Source organism: Mytilus galloprovincialis, chromosome 9, assembly GCF_965363235.1.
Source record: "Mytilus galloprovincialis chromosome 9, xbMytGall1.hap1.1, whole genome shotgun sequence".
In the NCBI taxonomy this organism is placed as follows: Eukaryota; Metazoa; Mollusca; class Bivalvia; order Mytilida; family Mytilidae; genus Mytilus; species Mytilus galloprovincialis.
The window spans coordinates 84,941,341-84,962,568 of record NC_134846.1 but is presented as its reverse complement, the minus strand read 5'-3'; the positions used below and the strand labels follow the sequence as shown (position 1 = coordinate 84,962,568).

At 34.2% G+C, this 21,228-nt stretch overlaps 1 protein-coding gene across 2 annotated transcripts in view; it reads right to left on the bottom strand.

The window, feature by feature from the left end:
• Positions 1-3,677: 3,677 nt before the first annotated feature.
• LOC143046208 (scavenger receptor cysteine-rich type 1 protein M130-like) overlaps positions 3,678-21,228 on the bottom strand; it is a 63,786-nt gene continuing 46,235 nt past the window's right edge. For both annotated transcript variants that reach the window (XM_076219249.1, XM_076219250.1), the window contains 8 exons: positions 17,126-17,370; positions 16,263-16,413; positions 15,541-15,758; positions 11,819-12,086; positions 11,071-11,183; positions 7,647-7,814; positions 6,856-7,029; positions 3,678-4,116 (listed from right to left, as the gene is read on the bottom strand). In XM_076219249.1, coding sequence (XP_076075364.1) covers positions 3,986-4,116; positions 6,856-7,029; positions 7,647-7,814; positions 11,071-11,183; positions 11,819-12,086; positions 15,541-15,758; positions 16,263-16,413; positions 17,126-17,370 — 1,468 coding nt within the window. In that variant the 3' untranslated portion in view covers positions 3,678-3,985. The remainder of the gene's footprint in view (positions 4,117-6,855; positions 7,030-7,646; positions 7,815-11,070; positions 11,184-11,818; positions 12,087-15,540; positions 15,759-16,262; positions 16,414-17,125; positions 17,371-21,228) is intronic.

Below are 21,228 nucleotides of genomic sequence, written 5' to 3'. Positions count from 1 at the left end.
ATACACTGTCAGTATCCCGTGGATAAATCTTCAAACATAATTAGTTTACATGTTATCGAGGCAACGTTATAATTGACCCAGATACACACAGTATACAGTAGTCGTTTTAAAACAAATATAATTGCTTCGTCAAGGGCCATCAAGGGACCATATCAAAGACGTAGATAACAACCTGTTTAGATCTGTATAAATGACCGAAAAATTTCGAGACGTTCCGAGAAATTTATTGTGCTAGCGTGTATTTATTCATGATTGAATAAATACTGATATGATTTTGTAATTTATATTTTATTTCCTATTTGAATTTACTTTAAATAAAGATGATTTTATTCCTAATGCATATTTGTGTTTTCGTTTTCAAATAGATTAATTACGGATTGTAATTAATTATGAGTGGTTCTATTCGTATTTTATATTTACGGACTTTGACGATTGACTAGTTTGGCCTTGATTGTTACTCACTTCTACTATTCTGATGGTCAGTGTTTTACGCTTGATTTGACCGCACACTTTCTGCTATTTCATTGGTTATATCAAGGATTTGCATAGTGAGAAGGATTGGAATCTCGCGGTATCTCATTAGTTCTCGCGTATCGTGAGAAGTCGTAAACTCGCCACTTATACCATGATACTCGCTTGTATTGTAAATATCCGGTTTTACCGTGGTCATGTCCAGAAACAACATGGACAGAATTTGAGAGCAACAGACCATCGCACACATGCAGATAGTAAACTACCTAGCACAGTCTGTGAAAGTGAAAATGAAAGTTCATTTGCTGAAATATTCCCTACAGCTTTGCAGTCCAGTTTGTCCAACACTGCTAATGATCCACTTACCATCAATGACAGCATAAATGACAGTCGCATCAAATTCCATTACATTGTCAACGATGCGTGAACAAAACAAACATACTCAAAGAGTAAAAATGTCAAAAATAGGGGTACAACAGTCAATATTGTGTTATCATCTTAATATCACTACATAAACAACAAATGTAACAAAGTAGCACAAATGATATGATGAATGAGTCTCAATTTCTTTATGAGAGTACAGTATCAGTTTCATAACGGTAAAATATAGAAAACTCCACTTCAGTTCTTATATGACAGAAATAGAATTATCGGAATTCAAAGAACTCTCGCATTTATCAAAACTGGGGAATTCCCTCTGACGTGTTTCTAAATTTATAAAAACACTAAATATAAATACTGCTTAATTCTGATTTTCCGTGTTGTTAAAAACACGCATATAAGTCAAGGGAAAAATCAAACATGAAGATTATGAGAAGAACATTACAGGAAAGTTGTTTATGTTCAATCCTCTTGCTTGTTTTTACCTTTTAAAGCAAGACAATCATAAGAATCCGAGATGTTGCTGGATGTTTAGAATAAAACGGTTGACGTGAGGGAATGAGCCCTGAGTCAACGGTAAAAGTCTACAGATTGGTTAAAAGCAATCGTATCCCAAAGTCATAACAAGGTAAAGAATGTTACCCTCCTTTCGGAGTAGCCTAATTGGCCAAACGATGAATAGGAATAGCTCCAAGCGATTGTACATGAAGGCTCCGAGTGCTATTACAGTAAACTTGCGAGCGATTGTACAGTCAATAAAAATATCCTACATGGAGAAAATGTATATATTTGGATTTCTACTTAGACAATGGCTTTGAAACTTTCAGACAGGTAAGACTATATATCAGAAAAGGTACATTTGAAAATTCAGGTAGCAAACATTGAAAACGTTTTGATGCATATATCTTTCTTATTATTTTATTGGTTCATATTTACATAAAGAATGTTTTAGCTATCAAATTTTGAAACAGAAACGTTATATAGTAACATAAGAGTTCGTCAAAGTTTCCATCAAGCAACTTGTTATTTTGCGAATGTCGGAACACCGCTTGACACTCTCCCGAATGACCAAATTATTAGAAAACCGTACAGTTCCGTTCCCACACTGTATATGGTTATTCTATATTTATGCGTTGTAAGCTTTTTTCACAACATATCTATCTGGGAGGGGCCCAGATCAAATTTGATATAAATAGGCAGGACCCTCGAATTTATGGTGAAACCACTTTTGGAAGAGTATTTACAAAATCGAAAGGCAGAACCAAAAAAAATGGCCGCAAACAAGATTATTGGAGTTAAGAAAAATGATGGCAAGTTTGGACAAAATAGGCTCAATCGAAATTTCGCCTTAAAAGTTTATCCATGCACCCCCTCCCCTAAAAATAAATTTGTTGCATCCTTATCAAAAACAATGGACATTTATTTAGCTGAACGAAAGTGAAAATGTGTACAAAAAAATAGAAAAAAAACCAACACATTTACCTAAAAATAATTTACCACAAACGTTTTTAGTATTTGAATGTCAATATTTTCCATTCCTTTTTATCCATCTTCCGTCTTCCCGGGACTGAGGGAACTATAGACCTCACTATACCAGAATACAAATAGGTCTGCATGGTCGGCATTCTTTCGAACTGACAGAAAGGAGTTAAACTATCTGACTATACCTCATAAGGTCGAGTCAATTAAGATAAACGGTACTGTAGTTCCATGGGTCTACATTAAGAAGTTAATCGGTTTAGTCATGTTTGTACATAAAAATTATAACAGGCAATTGGCTTAAAATCAAAGTAACAAAATGAACTTATGAGGAAATAACTTAATGAAAAGTCCCCACAAAATGGAAAAATCAAAAGCTCAAACACATGAAACTAATGGAAAACAACTGTCATAATCCTAACTTGGTACAATTTTCTGTAGAAAATGGTGGATTAAAGCTAGTTTTATAGCTAGCTAAACTTGTCACTTGTATGACAATAGCATAAAATTCTATTATATTGACAATGTGTGAGTAAAACAAACAGAAATCATAGATAAACAAGAATGTGTCCCTAGTACATGGATGCCCCACTCACACTATCATTTTCTATGTTCAGTGGACCGTGAAAATGGGGTAAAATCTCTAATTTGGCATTAAAATTAGAAAGATCATATCATTAGGAGCATGTGTACTAAGTTTCAAGTTTCAAACTACCTTGACCAAAAACTTTAACCTGAAGCAGAATAGACGAACGAACAGACGAACTTACCCGCAGACTAGAAAACAATGCCCCTCTACTATCATAGGTGAGAATAAAATGTTTGATCAACACGAACCCCTATAAAAATCAGATATTATGTCAGGTGCTGAATTTGCGAGGCTGAGCAGATGTTATTTCACAAATTACACCTAGTGTGTTGCTTTTGGTCAAAACCGATGATTCAATACTTTATTTGTCCTTTTCATCCTTTTACATTCCAGCGTAACTAATGAGTCTTTTGTAGATAAACATGTGTTTGACGAAAATACAAAAATTTAAACCCTGTTATCTATGATAAATTTATTCACAACAGAGCAAAAGAGGAAGAGGTATATATCAACATCACAGTGGTACATCAAAAGGAACCGTAGCAATAAAAGTATTGATGTAAATACATATTATACCTACAAACCTTATATTAATTGTCACACATCAGGCAAAGAAGACATACATAAACATTATAAATTTTAATGTTGTAAACTAAGTATTTTCCTTTAACTGTTTTACAATCCATGGATATAATTTTTGAACATTTGTATAAACTCCAGGCATATCAACCACTCCACAACCATTTCCCCATGATACAACTCCTAAAACTGTGTAACTACCTACAACATAGTACATAACACACATGTTACTTGAAAATAATAAGAAATATGTATTCAGGCAATTCTAATACATTGTTACTAATGATAATAAGAATAAAACAAAGGTATAAAAGCATTATACTAGGGAATTGGTATACATGCTTTCATGACTATCAGGTAAACCCAGTGCTCATTTCGATATTCTCAGCATCAACAATTTCTAAGCATAACACAGTGATACTTTTGGTACAGTGTAAAGGCATGGGTAAGGATAAGGATAAAATATTTGGTAGATATTTGGGGTATTTATCGGTTGTATTTTTCAAGTTGGTCTGTTATCCATGGAAGAAGACTTCTAGTGTGGGCATAGACACCAGGAGCACCTGCATCACCGCACCCATTACCCCAGGAGGTAACTCCAAGTACTGTGTATCTACCTACAAAACAAGGAAGTAGGGAGTTGTCATATGTATGGGAGGACTTTTTTATTTGTCTTTTTCTACATCTAAAGCAAATATTGAATCGTGTGTGATATTATAATATCATTTACCAGTTCAATCCACCATAATCTACATAAGAAAATGCCTGTACTAAGTTAGGAATATGACAGTTCTTGTCCATTCGTTTGATGTGTAGGAACTTTTGATTTTGCCATTTGATTGGGGACTTTCCTTCTTGAATTTTCCTTGGAGTTCAGTATTTTTGTGATTTCATTTTTTTAGTTATAGAAGATCAGTTAACAAGAGAGTTAACATTTTGTGACATTTTGCTCTATTTAAGTTGCAGAAGAGAGACAAAAGCTGTATTTATTTTTGGTTTCATTGAGTGTCAGACCTGTCTCATTGATTAAAACCTCACTTGTCTTTCAGGTGGTTTTTGCTCTTAAACAAGAAAATGTTAATAGAGGTATGTGCACCACACAATATAGTCATGATATCAACAACATCTTCTCTCTATCCATAGTTTATTGTCCTCAATTTAACCCATAGAAGTATCAAAATAATTATAAGATGGCTTTCGATACAGATACAGATTCAATATATATTGCTGATACTATGACTAACTATGTCTTTGATATATCCTAATCAAAATGTTAAGTTTCCTTCTAAATTTTTTTCTTTAAATTTGTTTACTCCGATATCAACTACAATCTAATTAAAACTAAAACTGTTGCTATGTTGCTACATATAAAACAAGAGCAACTATAGGATATATATATATATATTGTCAATTTTAGGGTCTTCTGGACAGTCCTGGTTCATCTTTTATAATTATTGATACCGATGAAACAACAGATATATACTGTGAAGTAACCAAATAAAGGTCTTGACATGGAAAATAAAAACAAGATTAAAAAAAACCTGCCTGATTTATGTAAAAGAAAAACAATAAAAGAAAAACAAACATGATAGTCAGAGACCAATGCCAATCTCTGAGCTACAATTTCCTGTCTTTAGACCTAGTATCTGCAATAGTTGATATGGATAAAATTGAGAATGGAAATGGGGCATGCGTCAGGCAACAAACAATAGTAACACCAAAGTGCAACAAAAACAAATGCCAACACACATAGAAACTAACTGTTTGATAGCAACTGCCCAAAATTCCTCACTTGGAACAGGACATTTAAAGAATAAATATTGGATTGAACCTGGTGTAATGGCATGCCAAACCTCCTGCTTTATGACAATGTTAAACAAGAATGTGTCCAAAGTACAGGGATGCCCCACTCGCACTATCATTTTCCATGTTCCATGGATCGTAAAATTGGGTCTTTCAAATTAAAAAGATCATATCATAAGCAACAAGTGTACTAAGTTTCAAGTTGATTGGACTTCCGCTTCATCAAAAACTACCTTGACCAAAAACTTTAACCTGAAATGGGAAGAACGGATGAACGGACAGACAAACGAACGGAAGGACCAACTGAGCCACAGACCAGAAAACATAATGCTCCTCTACTATCGTAGGTGGGGCATAAAAATAAATGCTTAAACACTACATGACAGAAATTCACACGCAAGAACAATCAAAACGAGAAAAGCACAAATAAATAATAGTCAACACCACATGTAAACCATAGTACAACAAACATATTCCATCTACAACTAAACATTGAAACCTACTTATGAACAAAAATTATAAAACTATGTTTGAGAGCGTTCTACCCTCACCTAACATTGCCAAGTGATGTAACAGCACAAAATAAACTAAAAAGTGAAATTCAGTTGACAAAACCTTGACTGGTCAGTGGTGTGTCTAGTTTCCACATGATGTGTCCTTCAAATTATGATTTTATCATACCTAGGTACATTGCGGTGACCCTTTTTATAAAGAACAGGGGATAAGAATGGAAGTCTCTAATAAATAGCTTTGTTCCTTAATATTTGATCAGACAATGGATTGTCATTCAAAAAAAGAGTGAAAATTTTGAAAAATATTGTTACATATATTTGTGAGGCCCCTCATGGGGGGGGGGGGGTCCTAGTAATCACATAATCACCATTTTTTTGCCAATGTAATCACATAATCATTAAATATTTGCTTATCTTTAGTAATCAAATAATCATAAACTAAAAATACAGTCCTAGGTAATCAAATAATCATGAAATATTTGGCTTAATAATCAAATAATCATTAAAAAAACGGCCAAGTAATCACATAATCAAAAACCCCATGAGGGCCCTCATTTGTCTAATGTGTTGATGGTCCACGGTCATGCCCTTATGAAATCCATACTGTACCCATAGAAAATTTCAAATATACATCCTAAAAAATATGAGAGGTTTAATATATTTGGCTATCAACAGGGAGTGTACACCCTGCCCACCTCCGTGGATCTCAACTGCATTATAAACTCTTAAAAATAACCTTAACCCAGGCCTGTAGCCAGGAATTTCTAAGGGGGGCTCACAAACTCTACTTTAACAGTCACATAGACTTTAACAGTGCTTATTTGCTTTCAAGTGGGGTTTGTCCAAACCCCTCGAATTCCCCCTGGCTACAGGTATGTAACCTGTCTGACACCACAAGTTTATGTTAAATACATACCGTTAACCTGACAAACAAGAGGTCCACCACTGTCTCCCTGACAAGTATCTACACCTCCGTCCTCATAACCAGCACATAAGAACCTAAACCTGTCTGACATCACAAGTTTATGTTGAAATACATACCGTTAACCTGACAAACAAGAGGTCCACCACTGTCTCCCTGGCAAGTATCTACACCTCCCTCCTCATAACCAGCACATAACATGTGTGTTGTAATCGAATCATGTTTATACAAACTTCTACATTTACTGGTATTCATTATTGGAATTTTTTCTTTCCTCAAAACATTTGGACTGACTGAAATTGTGAATAAAAAGATATATCATAGACTCACATTTATATTCACTCAATCATTAATTATCAAAACAAGGCTGTCATCCTTAAAGTCATTTAAGTCATAAATAGTTTTGTGACAGTTCTAAGATGTGCATATTTGTCTTTTGATAATTAGTTCTTGTGTTTAACTGTTAGACCACTGTCCCAGGTTAGGTGGACATTCCGAATGTATGTGCCTGTAAGTCAAGAGCCTGTAATTCAGTAGTTGTCATTTGTTGATAAGTTACATATTTGTTTTTTGTTCATTTTTTGTACATTAGTTAGTTTTTTTGTCTGAATTGTTTTACATATGTCATTTCTGGGTCTTTTAAAGCTGAATATGCAATATGGTTTTTTTTATATTGTATGATAAATTTGTAATTTAAGGCCATTTATTGTTAAAAGTTTTTTATGTTAATTAGAAGAAGTGACAATTGATTTTGTGAACACTCATGCTTTTCACCTGAAAGGTAAGTATATCAACAGTCATATTAAATAAACACAGGGTTATTGGTTTTATTTGGAACAAAAAAACAATAAAACAACACAGGAAAATAAGTTTTCAGTAATAATCAAATTTGTAAGGATGACAAACTTACCTCCATGCTCGGTCTTTCCCCATCCAGATATATGACACAAAGTACCTACTCTATACAAGGTGTCAAGGTCAGGTAAACAAGCTGGTTGAACATAATCATTGAATGTGATCCCTTGACCATCATCAGAACTTATTTTCACCAGAGCAATATCATTATCATATGTATCAGCTTAAAACAAAAAAAGTTTAGGTTTGTTTTAAATTTTATGATTTCTGAAGAATAAAATATAGACAATAAGATTAAAAGTTTGGAAAACTCTTTAATGCCATGCAATTTTAAATGGAGAGCAGAAAACATCTCTGAGACATGATAATTAATTAATCAACAAGTGAATCATAAGAGCCAGAATTGCTCACCTGGTTAAAAAAATCCTATTTCATTATATATGTGTTTCCTTAATATTTCTAGTTGAGTTATTGTTCTGTGATATTTTTTATATTTGGTCTTTTATTTTTGCTAAGGTATTGTCTATATGCCTTTTTTCATTCTTAGTTATATGATGTGGCTCTGTACTTATACATCCCATCATTGTATTATTGTTCTATTTTATAATTCTGTATTCTAAATTGTTTTTCATTTTAGCTAATATGCTTTTGTCTATATTTCTTTTAATGTTTCTTTCTAACATATGATATGGCTCTGTATTTATACATCACCTTTTTGTGTTATTCTGCAATGGTAAATGTTTGTTAATATATTTGTTTGGTTGTAAAGTAATTAAGATGAAGTAACATAATGTTGACTTCTGTACCCCTATTATTGTCATTTTTACCTATCATGTCTATTTATTTATCACATTATGGTCAATATTATTGAATTTTATGTGACTGTCATACAAATGAGAGGTTTAGCTATTTCTAAGTAGCAATATTACAGCAGCACCTGCACAAGGGGTATATATTTCCCAATTGATACGGTATTCCCGTGCTTGCATTTCCTATCATGATTTTCTTGATAGAGGGTTGCTGCTCACAAGGAAGCTATTAAACCAAGAGTTCCAAATGGTGAAGTTGAAATCATCCCTTTGTAAACTTTACAGACGCCATCACAAGCTGGTTGACCGTTATGGAATAACCGTTTCACAAATGATATCTGATATGTTCCTTACGTCGTAACTACAATCCGCTTCCCTTTCATGAATGTGACCTACCGAATTAGACTATTTACTGGATTTGTTACCATATAAGCAACACAACGGGTGCCACATGTGGAGCAGGATCTGCTTACCCTTCTGGAGCACCAGAGATCACCCCTATTTTTTGTGGAGTTCGTGTTGTTTATTCCTCAGTTTACTATGTTGTGTCATGTGTACTATTGTTTGTCTGTTTGTCTTTTTCAGTTTTAGCCATTGGAGATTGCGTTGTCAGTTTGTTTTAGATTTATGAGTTTGACTGTCCCTTTGGTATCTTTCGTCTCTCTTTTAGCTAGCTAAAAAAAAAAGGTTTAATCCACCAATTTCTACATAAGAAAATGCCTGTACCAAGTCAGAAATATGACAGTTGTTATCCATTCTTTGGATGTGTTTGAGCTTTTGATTTTGCCAGTTGATTAGGGATCAACTTTCTTTTTCGAATTTTCCTGGGAGTTCTGTTTTACTTTTTGTATATATGAAGTTCTTGATGATTTTGTTTTCTTTCTAAAGAATCTTTTTTGCTCATTACAGATAGATCATGACCCATTTATCACTTTTCACTTTTGATCTAACTGCTGCAGTTTTTTGAGATATAAGGCGAAAACTGACTTTGACCTCTATGTCCTATTTTTACCCATGGCTTCCATGTTTATTGATGGATCGAAGATTTCAGATAAAATTTATAAAATAGATACCCTAAGGAACATTCCTTTAAAGTTCAGAAGTAAAAGGCCAAGAAGATTTTAAAATATCAGCAAACATGAACTAATTGTGTAAATTATCTTTAAAGGGCAATTACTTCTTCAGGGGTCAATTGAAAATTTTGGTCACATTAATTTTTTGGAAGATCTTACTTTGCTGAACATTTTTTATGTTTACAGTTTATAAAATCTAACCAAATGAATGAACATATTTATTCTATGACAGATTTGCTCTGAATGCTTTAAAATTTGATTTTGGGGGGAAAAAAAGGGGGGGGGGGGCACTTCATTCATATATTAAAGTTAATAGACATGCCTCTAGAATAGGTTACATTTTGCATTTTGAGCATATATGAATTCGAAATTTATGATCAGGTCAATAAAATTCACATTCCAAGTCCCAATGTAGGTAAATATCATGTAAAGATTTTGAGCCTTAATATATCAGTGGCTCTCAGAAGGGGAGATGTTTTCTCAAATTCTGATTGTAACCCAAGGTAACCTTAAAACTACTGGATAACATGATTGAACCAGTTCAGATCTCCTAACACGTGGGGTAAATTCTAATCAGTTTGTTAGACTGAAGCTGTAAGATAACAAACTATATACTGATCTATACTATTTCCAGAGCAGCTGGCTAGGTGCTTGTTTAGAATGGCAAAAAAATCTAAATATGTTTAATTTTTCAAAGCTGGCATGTAAGAAAATATTAACCAGCCTTGTAAAAAATATAAGTCTGTCACTTAACACAGACTTGGCTGAAACAAAAAAATTAAACAAACCAATTTTGTTAGGTATTTTTATCCATGAATAATAAAAATCAAATATTTATAGAGTTACTTCCCCCTTATATCATAATTTATAGTTATTTCCTTCAGACATATTCTTTTTCGTTAAAATATTCACCAAATAGAAATTTAAACTTGATTGGATCAAAATAAACTGTTTTAAAACATCACCTCAGGTAAAGTATAAATAATTCTGTATTATTTGCAATGGTAATTTTTTATCTATATGGATAGAGATGATTTTTTTATAAAGAGTAAATACTTTTTGACACTTCCAAGGTATAAATTTACTTACATACTTACTTAATAAATTTTTAAGCTACCTGTTATGCTACAGCATGCAGGTAGAATTTAACTACACAAATTCAAAGCAAAGAAGATAGAGTCGTGTGTAGCAACTGAAAGGATAGCAAACTAGGAGGCCACATAAACAAACTATTTACACAGTACATCGTTTTAATAAAAAGTAATGGTGAGTGGTACAATTTGAAAAATGCACCTCAAATTCAGTAATGTAGTAGGTTTTTTTATAAGAAAAGTGTAAACTATGCTTCTATGAGAAATTGGTTGATATTCATTATATTATTGAAATATATTAAAGAAATATTATAACAATAGAATTTTGATAAAGACTTTGTAAATATTTATTATAAGCAATGCCAGAATATTTGTTCCGGTAGGAACCAACATTCTAAAAACTTCATTCAATTAGTTCAGTTGAAAAACAAATTATAGAATAGTTCTTCCCTTTGAAACTTATTTTAGGAAGGACCTTCTATTTCATGACTCTTTCATATACTTACAGTCATACTGATCATGAGTCAGAACGGCTTCTACATCAAATTCTTGTTCATAATCATCCGGTCTCTTGTGGTTGTGATCCCCTGTTCTTATCGTTATTTTGGATTTAAGTACACTGTAAATAAAAGTTATCTCAATCTCAAACTTCAGACATCACTGGCTATATAAAAGTTTTTAAAGTCCTCAATTGTTCAGATTTTTCTTTATTGACTTAAGGATCATAAAAGTTCTTGCAATAGATTTTTACCAGTATTCATGCATAAAAAAATTTAATCTTTAATCTACTTTAAATTTTGGCAAGAAAAAATTATTTAGTAATAAATTCATTAAAAAAGAGAAACAACCCAGCAAGTTTCACAATCATAACATGAGACTTTCAATCAAATAGAGCAAGGTCATACTTGAAACCATGGGTTATATTTAAGCTATTGGTCTACTTCCAATCTTGTTAACTAGAAATGGTATCTTTCTCATATAGAATAATTTGACCAGACTAAAAATCAACTTTAAACACCACAACAGTAAAACTGATTTCGAGAGAGAAAAAAAACAAACTTATTTTAAATAGAGGCCTTGGAGGGGTTAGGCACTTAATTTGGAATGAGTGTTATGAATGACCAGCTTGGATAAAAGCTATTTCAAGCTTGATAATACATGATAGTGACATGAAAAGCAAGATGAAATATGAAATACAAAAATATGCATAGATCACCAATATATCGCCGTACCTTTTCTGGATACAATACTTACCCATCAAAGCAATGAGCAGCACTGAGAATCCAGTGTTTATTGATGATAGTCCCTCCACACCAAACACTGGAGATTTTCTTTCTGGAAAAATAATCATAATAATAAATCTTTCTGACTCCAACCTGCCAAGGGTACATTCCATATTCAGCTACTGTTCCATAGACTATTTTAGCTGGTTGTGGACGCTCACGTACAGTGGCTTCTCCAAGACGTGGTGTCTGTCTTTTCTTCCTGATGTGTTTGTCCTCTCTTGGACGTTTCCCACAACCTGAAAGATAATTAATAAATATCATATATAAATTGTATAGTATATGATAAGACAAAATATTTTCAAATAACTGAAGATGTAATGTGATATACTGTGAAAGTACATTAATTCGTAAGTATCAATTTTCGTGGTTTGGGCATTTTAGTATTTTAAAGATTAAATGGGTATAATCCTGCCTGCAGTGGTAGTTTATGGTGCGTTTGCCCTGTGACTTCTATTATAGTAGTCTCAAATTTGTATTCAATATCTTCTATCAGTAGTCAAACCTACATGACAATTCCCATGTCCTGATTAGGACAACACTTGTTTTATTTCGTTGGACAGTCAAAAGCGTGGATAAAGTCTTCCAGGAAAACCACAAAAATTGGTACCCCACAAATAAAAGTACTTTCACAGTAACAAAATGCAGACTTGTATCTATTGCATCACATCTATAGTTATTTGAAAATGGGTCATTCATCAATTCCTATTGTCTATGTATCATCTAAACTCACCATGAGAAAATGTGACCATGTAGTCATTATCATGCAGTTCCTTCTATATTATGTATACTCACCAGGGGCGAATGTATCCTGCCAGTCATCACCTATTTCTATATTATTTATACTCACCAGGGGCGAATGTCACCTGCCAGTCATCAGCTCTTTCTATATTATTTATACTCGCCAGGGGCGAATGTATCCTGCCAGTCATCACCTATTTCTATATTATTTATACCAGGGGCGAACATGTTAAGATAGTTTGGTGTTTTTTTATAAAGCATGACAATTGGTTTGTATACTTCTTTAAAAAATAAACTGTTACAGAATTGAAAAGTCATCAATAGCCTAAGAAGAGACATATAATACAATTATTTCTGACCTCTTTCTATATAATTTATACTCACCAGGGGCCAATGTATCCTGCCAGTCATCACATATTTCTATATTATTTATACTCACCAGGGGCGAATGTAACCTGCCAGTCACCACCTCTTTCTATATTATTTATACTCACCAGGAGGGAATGTATCCTGCCAGTCATCACCTCTTTCTACATTATTTATACTCACCAGGGGCGAATGTATCCTGCCAGTCATCACTTCTTACTATATTATTTATACTCACCAGGAGCCAATGTATCCTGCCAGTCATCACCTCTTTCTATATTAATTATACTCACCAGGGGCGAATGTAACCTGCCAGTCGTCACCTCTTTCTATATTATTTATACTCACCAGGGGCGAATGTAACCTGCCAGTCATCACTTCTTTCTATATTATTTATACTCACCAGGAGCGAATGTATCCTGCCAGTCATCACCTCTTTCTATATTATTTATACTCACCAGGGGCGAATGTAACCTGCCAGTCATCACCTCTTTCTATATTATTTATACTCACCAGGGGTGAATGTATCTATCCTGCCAGTCATCACCTCTTCCTATATTATTTATACTCACCAAGGGCTAATGTAACCTGCCATTCGTCACCTCTTTCTATATTATTTATACTCACCAGGAGCGAATGTATCCCGCCAGTCATCACCTCTTTCTATATAATTTATACTCACCAGGGGGGAATATATCCTGCCAGTCATCACCTTTTTCTATATTATTTATACTCACCAGGGGCGAATGTATCCTGCCAGTCATCACCTCTTTCTATATTATTTATACTCACCAGGAGTGAATGTATCCTGCCAGTCATCACCTCTTTCTATATTATGTATACTCACCAGGAGTGAATGTATCCTGCCAGTCATCACCTCTTTCTATATAATGTATACTCACCAGGGGTGAATGTATCCTGCCAGTCATCACCTCTTTCTATATTATGTATACTCACCAGGGGCCAATGTATCCTGCCAGTCATCACCTCTTTCTATATTATGTATACTCACCAGGAGTGAATGTATCCTGCAAGTCATCACCTCTTTCTATATCATTTATACTCACCAGGGGTGAATGTATCCTTCCAGTTGTCACCTCTTTCTATATGATTTACACTCACCAGGGGCGAATGTATCCTGCCAGTCATCACCTCTTTCTATATGATTTATACTCACCAGGGGCCAATGTATCCTGCCAGTCATCACCTCTTTCTATATCATTTATACTCACCAGGGGTGAATGTATCCTGCCAGTCATCACCTCTTTCTATATCATTTATACTCACCAGGGGTGAATGTATCCTGCCAGTTGTCACCTCTTTCTATATGATTTATACTCACCAGGGGCGAATGTATCCTGCCAGTCATCACCTCTTTCTATATGATTAATACTCACCAGGGGCGAATGTATCCTGCCAGTCATCACCTCTTTCTATATCATTTATACTCACCAGGGGTGAATGTATCCTGCCAGTCGTCACCTCTTTCTATATGACTTATACTCACCAGGGGCGAATGTATCCTGCCAGTCATCACCTCTTTCTATATGATTTATACTCACCAGGGGCGAATGTATCCTGCCAGTCATCACCTCTTTCTATATCATTTATACTCACCAGGGGTGAATGTATCCTGCCAGTCATCACCTCTTTCTGTATTATTTATACTCACCAGGGGCGAATGTATCCTGCCAGTCATCACCTCTTTCTATATTATGTATACTCACCAGGAGTGAATGTATCCTGCCAGTCATCACCTCTTTCTATATCATTTATACTCACCAGGGGTGAATGTATCCTGCCAGTCGTCACCTCTTTCTATATGATTTATATTCACCAGGGGCGAATGTATCCTGCCAGTCATCACCTCTTTCTATATGATTTATACTCACCAGGGGCGAATGTATCCTGCCAGTCATCACCTCTTTCTATATCATTTATACTCACCAGGGGTGAATGTATCCTGCCAGTCATCACCTCTTTCTATATTATTTATACTCACCAGGGGCGAATGTATCCTGCCAGTCATCACCTCTTTCTATATTATTTATACTCACCAGGAGCGAATGTATCCTGCCAGTCGTCAGATCTTCTATATTATTTATACTCACCAGGAGCGAATGTATCCTGCCAGTCATCACCTCTCTCTATATTATTTATACTCACCAGTGGCGAATGTATCCTGCCAGTCATCACCTCTTTCTATATTATTTATACTCACCAGGGGCGAATGTAACCTGCCAGTCATCACCTCTTTCTATATTATTTATACTCACCAGAGGCGAATGTATCCTGCCAGTCATCACCTCTTTCTATATTATTTATACTCACCAGGGGCGAATGTATCCTGCCAGTCATCACCTCTATATTATTTATACTCACCAGGGGCGAATGTATCCTGCCAGTCATCACCTCTATATTATTTATACTCACCAGGGGCGAATGTATCCTGCCAGTCATCACCTCTATATTATTTATACTCACCAGGGGCGAATGTATCCTGCCAGTCATCACCTCTATATTATTTATACTCACCAGGAGCGAATGTATCCTGCCAGTCATCACCTCTATATTATTTATACTCACCAGGGGCGAATGTATCCTGCCAGTCATCACCTCCAGTTGTTTCTTTATCAGCTATACACCTGACACCAGCATCTTCTGTGTGTTGACAATTACTGACACCCCAGCCTGAATGAGTACATTCCTCTATAGAGGTCTCTTCCCCGTCACACTCCACATCATCCAGTATAATTTTACCAGATCCTTCTCCATATATAGCCTCTGATACAGCTGTACCTCCTCTGTAAATTATAAATTATACCTTTTGTAAACTTCAAAAGTGGTTGATCTACCTTTGGAGAAATTTATTAAAGAACCTATATCAAGATTTTTTGCAATATTATTTAAAATGTTTTCATTGTTATATTTTTCAATGATACAATCAGAATTAAGAATCGCTGCTGATAAGATCATTAAGTTATTCATAAGTAAAGGAAGAGTAATGGAACAAACTGCTGCTGTCAAGGCTGTGCAAATTTGTTTAAGTTTCTGTTGTAAAGGTCTACAGGAGGTGAAGGTTAACACAATTTGACCTTGAACTATATTGATAACCTTGTTTGGCTAATGGAAACTGTAAATATATCAAAGTGTTCAAAAAACAAAATAGGAAATACATAACTTCACTAGATGTAAACTGAAGTATGAATCAGTCAAGTTGACCACTGAAATATTGTTTATGTAGAGGGACCTTTAGGTTATAAATGGAACCAATTATAATATCTGCCAGACTAACTTCTAGGATTTACCTTTTATATCCAAGCATTCGGCAGATAACAGTAGCATCATTGTCATCCCATCTATCATCACAAACAGTGCCCCTTACGCCATTACGAATAATTTCTACTCTGCCTCTGTTTGGTGCATTTCCATTTACTAACTCTACCCTTATGCCTGAAACTAAACGATTTATTTAAAAATAAGGAAATGTGACATGATTGACAATGATTCTTTTCACACCTAACCAAAAGATACTAAAGGATGGGGATGATAACAATAATTTGTTCAACCAAATCCAACCAGATAATGTTATAAATATTAAGTGATAACTTTTGTTGTTCATGTTCCAAAATGTTTCTTCAAGTTGCAGATGAAATCCTCCTTTCAAACTGATAAACTAGTGAAAAGTTTGATTTTATTAAAAATATATGACTTGGATATTAAAATGTCTATCTTAAAGACAGTTTATAAATATTTTGTTTTAAACATAGTTATTTAGCTATTGGTAAGAGTTCTCAAAAGAAAACTTATATAAATTTGAAAGATAATTATTTTTTCTTCTGGGAACATAATATGAAAGAAAGCATATGTCAGCAGTGTTTGTTGTTAAATTATCTCCCTTTAAAATAAGCATAAAGTACAGTTATCACTAAAGAAAACATATTTAATATCCCTATTCCAGATATGTCTGCATTTAATTATGTCTAGAATTAAGTTAAAAGTCACACTCATTTGTTAAGCTGGTCATTACAATAAATATGTATACATATTCATTTTGCTGTAAAATTATCTCCCTTTTAAATCAGTACAATGGTCTCTTTTAGAGGTTTATGTAAACTTACTTATGACTTAAAACAAGTGAAAATGTCCTATTGAAGTAATCCCCACAAACCTGGTTTAGTATCCTCTGTAGTAGAAGGTTTCTCTGTGGTAGTAGTGGTGGTGGTGGTTGTGGTCACAGGTTCATTACCACAGTACACACCAACATCTTGTGTATGGTCACAGCTGGATTGGATACCCGGGAAATTACTACACTCATCTGCTCTATCCTCAGTACCTAGACACTCCCATTTCTCAGCAGCCCAAATCATTCCTTTTCCAGCACTGAGTTTACCAGTACGCAGAACTTTTCCAGAACTGTAATGTTCAATAAGTTGAAATTAATACAAGAGGCTCTCAAGAGCCTGAATCGCTCACCTTAATTCTTTTGGTTAAATCTCTCATCAATGATTATTTTGGCTTTTCAATTTATTTAAATGTTCTTTGGATCGTCCTATTTTCTTCAAAAGCCAAAAAAAATAATCATTTTCTCCTATGTTCTATTTTAGCCATAGGAGCTATGTTTCTTGACATACAAGGAAATAAAATATAAAATTTATACTAGATACTCTGAAACTCATTTAGCCTAAGTTTGGCTGAAATTGATACAGCAGTTTCAAAGGAGAAGATTTTTTAAAGTAAGTCAACATGATGAACAAATTGTGAAAAAAGTCTTTAAAGGACAATAACTCCTTAAGGGGTCAATTGACAATTTTGGTCATGTTGACTTATTTGAAGATCTTACTTTGCTGAACATTATTGCTGTTTACAGTTTATCTCTATCTATAATAATATTCAAGATAACCAAAAACAGCAAAATTTCCGTAAAATTATCAATTCAGGGGCAGCAACCCAACAACGGGTTGTCTGATTCATCTGAAAATTTCAGGGCAGATAGATCTTGACCTGATAAACAATGATACCCATGTCAGATTTGCTCTAAATGCTTTGATTTTGAGTTATAAGCCAAAAACTGCATTTGACCCCTATGTTCTATTTTTAGCAATGGCGACCATGTTTGTTGATAGATCAAAACTTCGGATACAATTTATAAAGTAGATACCCTAAGGAACATTCAGTTATAGTTTGGAAGAATTTGGCCCAGTAGTTTCAGAGGAGAAGATTTTTGTAAAAGATTACTAAGATTTACGAAAAATGGTTAAAAATTGACTATAAAGGGCAATAACTCCTAAAGAGGTCAACTGACCATTTCGGTCATGTTGACTTATTTGTAAATCTTACTTAGCTGAACATTATTGCTGTTTACAGTTTATCTCTATCTATAATAATATTCAAGATAATAACCAAAAACAGCAAAATTTCCTTAAAATTACCAATTCAGGGGCAACAACCCAACAACGGGTTGTCTGATTCATCTGAAAATTTCAAGGCAGATAGATCTTGACCTGATAAACAATATAACCCCATGTCAGATTTGCTCTAAATGCTTTGGTTTTTGAGTTATAAGCCAAAAACTGCATTTGACCCCTATGTTCTATTTTTAGCAATGGCGACCATGTTTGTTGATAGATCATAACTTCGGATACAATTTATAAACTAAATACCCTAAGGAACATTCAGTTAAAGTTTGGAAGTATTTGGCCCAGTAGTTTCAGAGAAGAAGATTTTTGTAAAAGATTACTTAGATTTACGAAAAATGGTTAAAAATTGACTATAAAGGGCAATAACTCCTAAAGGGGTCAACTGACCATTTCGGTCATGTTGACTTATTTGTAAATCTTACTTTGCTGAACATTATTGCTGTTTACAGTTTATCTTTATCTATAATAATATTCAAGATAATAACCAAAAACAGCAAAATTTCCGTAAAATTACCAATTCAGGGGCAGCAACCCAACAACGGGTTGTCTGATTCATCTGAAAATTTCAGGGCAGATAGATCTTGACCTGATAAACAATATTACCCACGTCAGATTTGCTCTAAATGCTTTGGTTTTTGAGTTATAAGCCAAAAACTGCATTTGACCCCTATGTTCTATTTTTAGCAATGGCGACCATGTTTGTTGATAGATCAAAACTTCGGATACAATTTATAAACTAAATACCCTAAGGAACATTCAGTTAAAGTTTGGAAGTATTTGGCCCAGTAGTTTCAGAGAAGAAGATTTTTGTAAAAGATTACTAAGATTTACGAAAAATGGTTAAAAATTGACTATAAAGGGCAATAACTCCTAAAGGGGTCAACTGACCATTTCCGTCATGTTGACTTATTTGTAAATCTTACTTTGCTGAACATTATTGCTGTTTACAGTTTATCTCTATCTATAATAATATTCAAGATAATAACCAAAAACAGCAAAATTTCCGTAAAATTACCAATTCAGGGGCAGCAACCCAACAACGGGTTGTCTGATTCATCTGAAAATTTCAGGGCAGATAGATCTTGACCTGATAAACAATATTACCCATGTCAGATTTGCTCTAAATGCTTTTGTTTTTGAGTTATAAGCCAAAAACTGCATTTGACCCCTATGTTCTATTTTTAGCAATGGCGACCATGTTTGTTGATAGATCAAAACTTCGGACACAATTTATAAACTAGATACCCTAAGGAACATTCAGTTAAAGTTTGGAAGTATTTGGCCCAGTAGTTTCAGAGAAGAAGATTTTTGTAAAAGATTACTAAGATTTACGAAAAATGGTTAAAAATTGACTATAAAGGGCAATAACTCCTAAAGGGGTCAACTGACCATTTCGGTCATGTTGACTTATTTGTAAATCTTACTTTGCTGAACATTATTGCTGTTTACAGTTTATCTCTATCTATAATAATATTCAAGATAATAACCAAAAACAGCAAAATTTCCGTAAAATTACCAATTCAGGGGCAGCAACCCAACAACGGGTTGTCTGATTCATCTGAAAATTTCAGGGCAGATAGATCTTGACCTGATAAACAATATTACCCATGTCAGATTTGCTCTAAATGCTTTTGTTTTTGAGTTATAAGCCAAAAACTGCATTTGACCCCTATGTTCTATTTTTAGCAATGGCGACCATGTTTGTTGATAGATCAAAACTTCGGACACAATTTATAAACTAGATACCCTAAGGAACATTCAGTTAAAGTTTGGAAGTATTTGGCCCAGTAGTTTCAGAGGAGAAGATTCTTGAAATAGTTTACGACGACAGACGACGACAGACGACGACGACGGACGACAGACGACGACGGACGCCAAGTGATGGCATAAGCTCACTTGGCCCTTCGGGCCAGGTGAGCTAAAAAAGGATCTGTTTTGACACTTATACATGTTTAAATAAAACATTAGGATGAATATCTTTTAGATTTAACTTTTCTGTAGGAAATTACAATTTTGGGGTTAATTATTTCAATGACATGCTTTGAGAAAATAAAATTTAAAAATTTTGGTAAACATTCTTTGATATATCTTTCTGGAATTGATTGATTTGTTGTAATATGCTGATTGATTATCAATCTTCTTCTTCTTCTTCTTCTTCCATATACTGCCTACATTCAACTTTCCCAATATACTGGTAAATTGGTTCTGCATGGTTAAAAACAGGATATGAAAAAAACATGTTCATCTCTAATGTTTAAGGTTGGTTATTTGAGATTTGAATGTCTCAAACTGTGCTATCTCCAGGGGAAGCTTGTTCCAGTCTTTGGTGGTGTTCACAAACAAGGACCATTTCCTGCAGTCTTTGGTTGCTGTTTGTACCATGTATCCATGCTGTTGTGTATGTCTGGATACTCTGGTTGGTCTTTGGAGGTACAAGGCTTTGTTGATGGCTACTTTGTTGTTGAAGATCTTGTACATCATAGCAAGCCTGGCCTCTCTGAGTCGTTCTTGTAGACTTTCTCTAAGTTTTATGCATTTTCACATGTTTCCTGGGCGGTATGAGAAAACTATTTCTCATCTCTAGAGAAATTTTCACCAAATGACTGGTAGAAATTTAATTATGATGTTTAATTTTCATGATTTCTTCTGAATTTCCTCTTGTGATGTCTTGAAAACAGTGACTATGCCTGATGACTTCACATAAAAAGTACACATCTTTGTTGCAAAGGTTTGAAAAGGGAGGATAAAAATCAATAAGAAACTGATTTCACCAATACAACTCCTTTATTACGATATTTCTTTACTCTCAACACTTAATTTTATTAGTTTTAAAAATATCAAAATTTAACTGTCT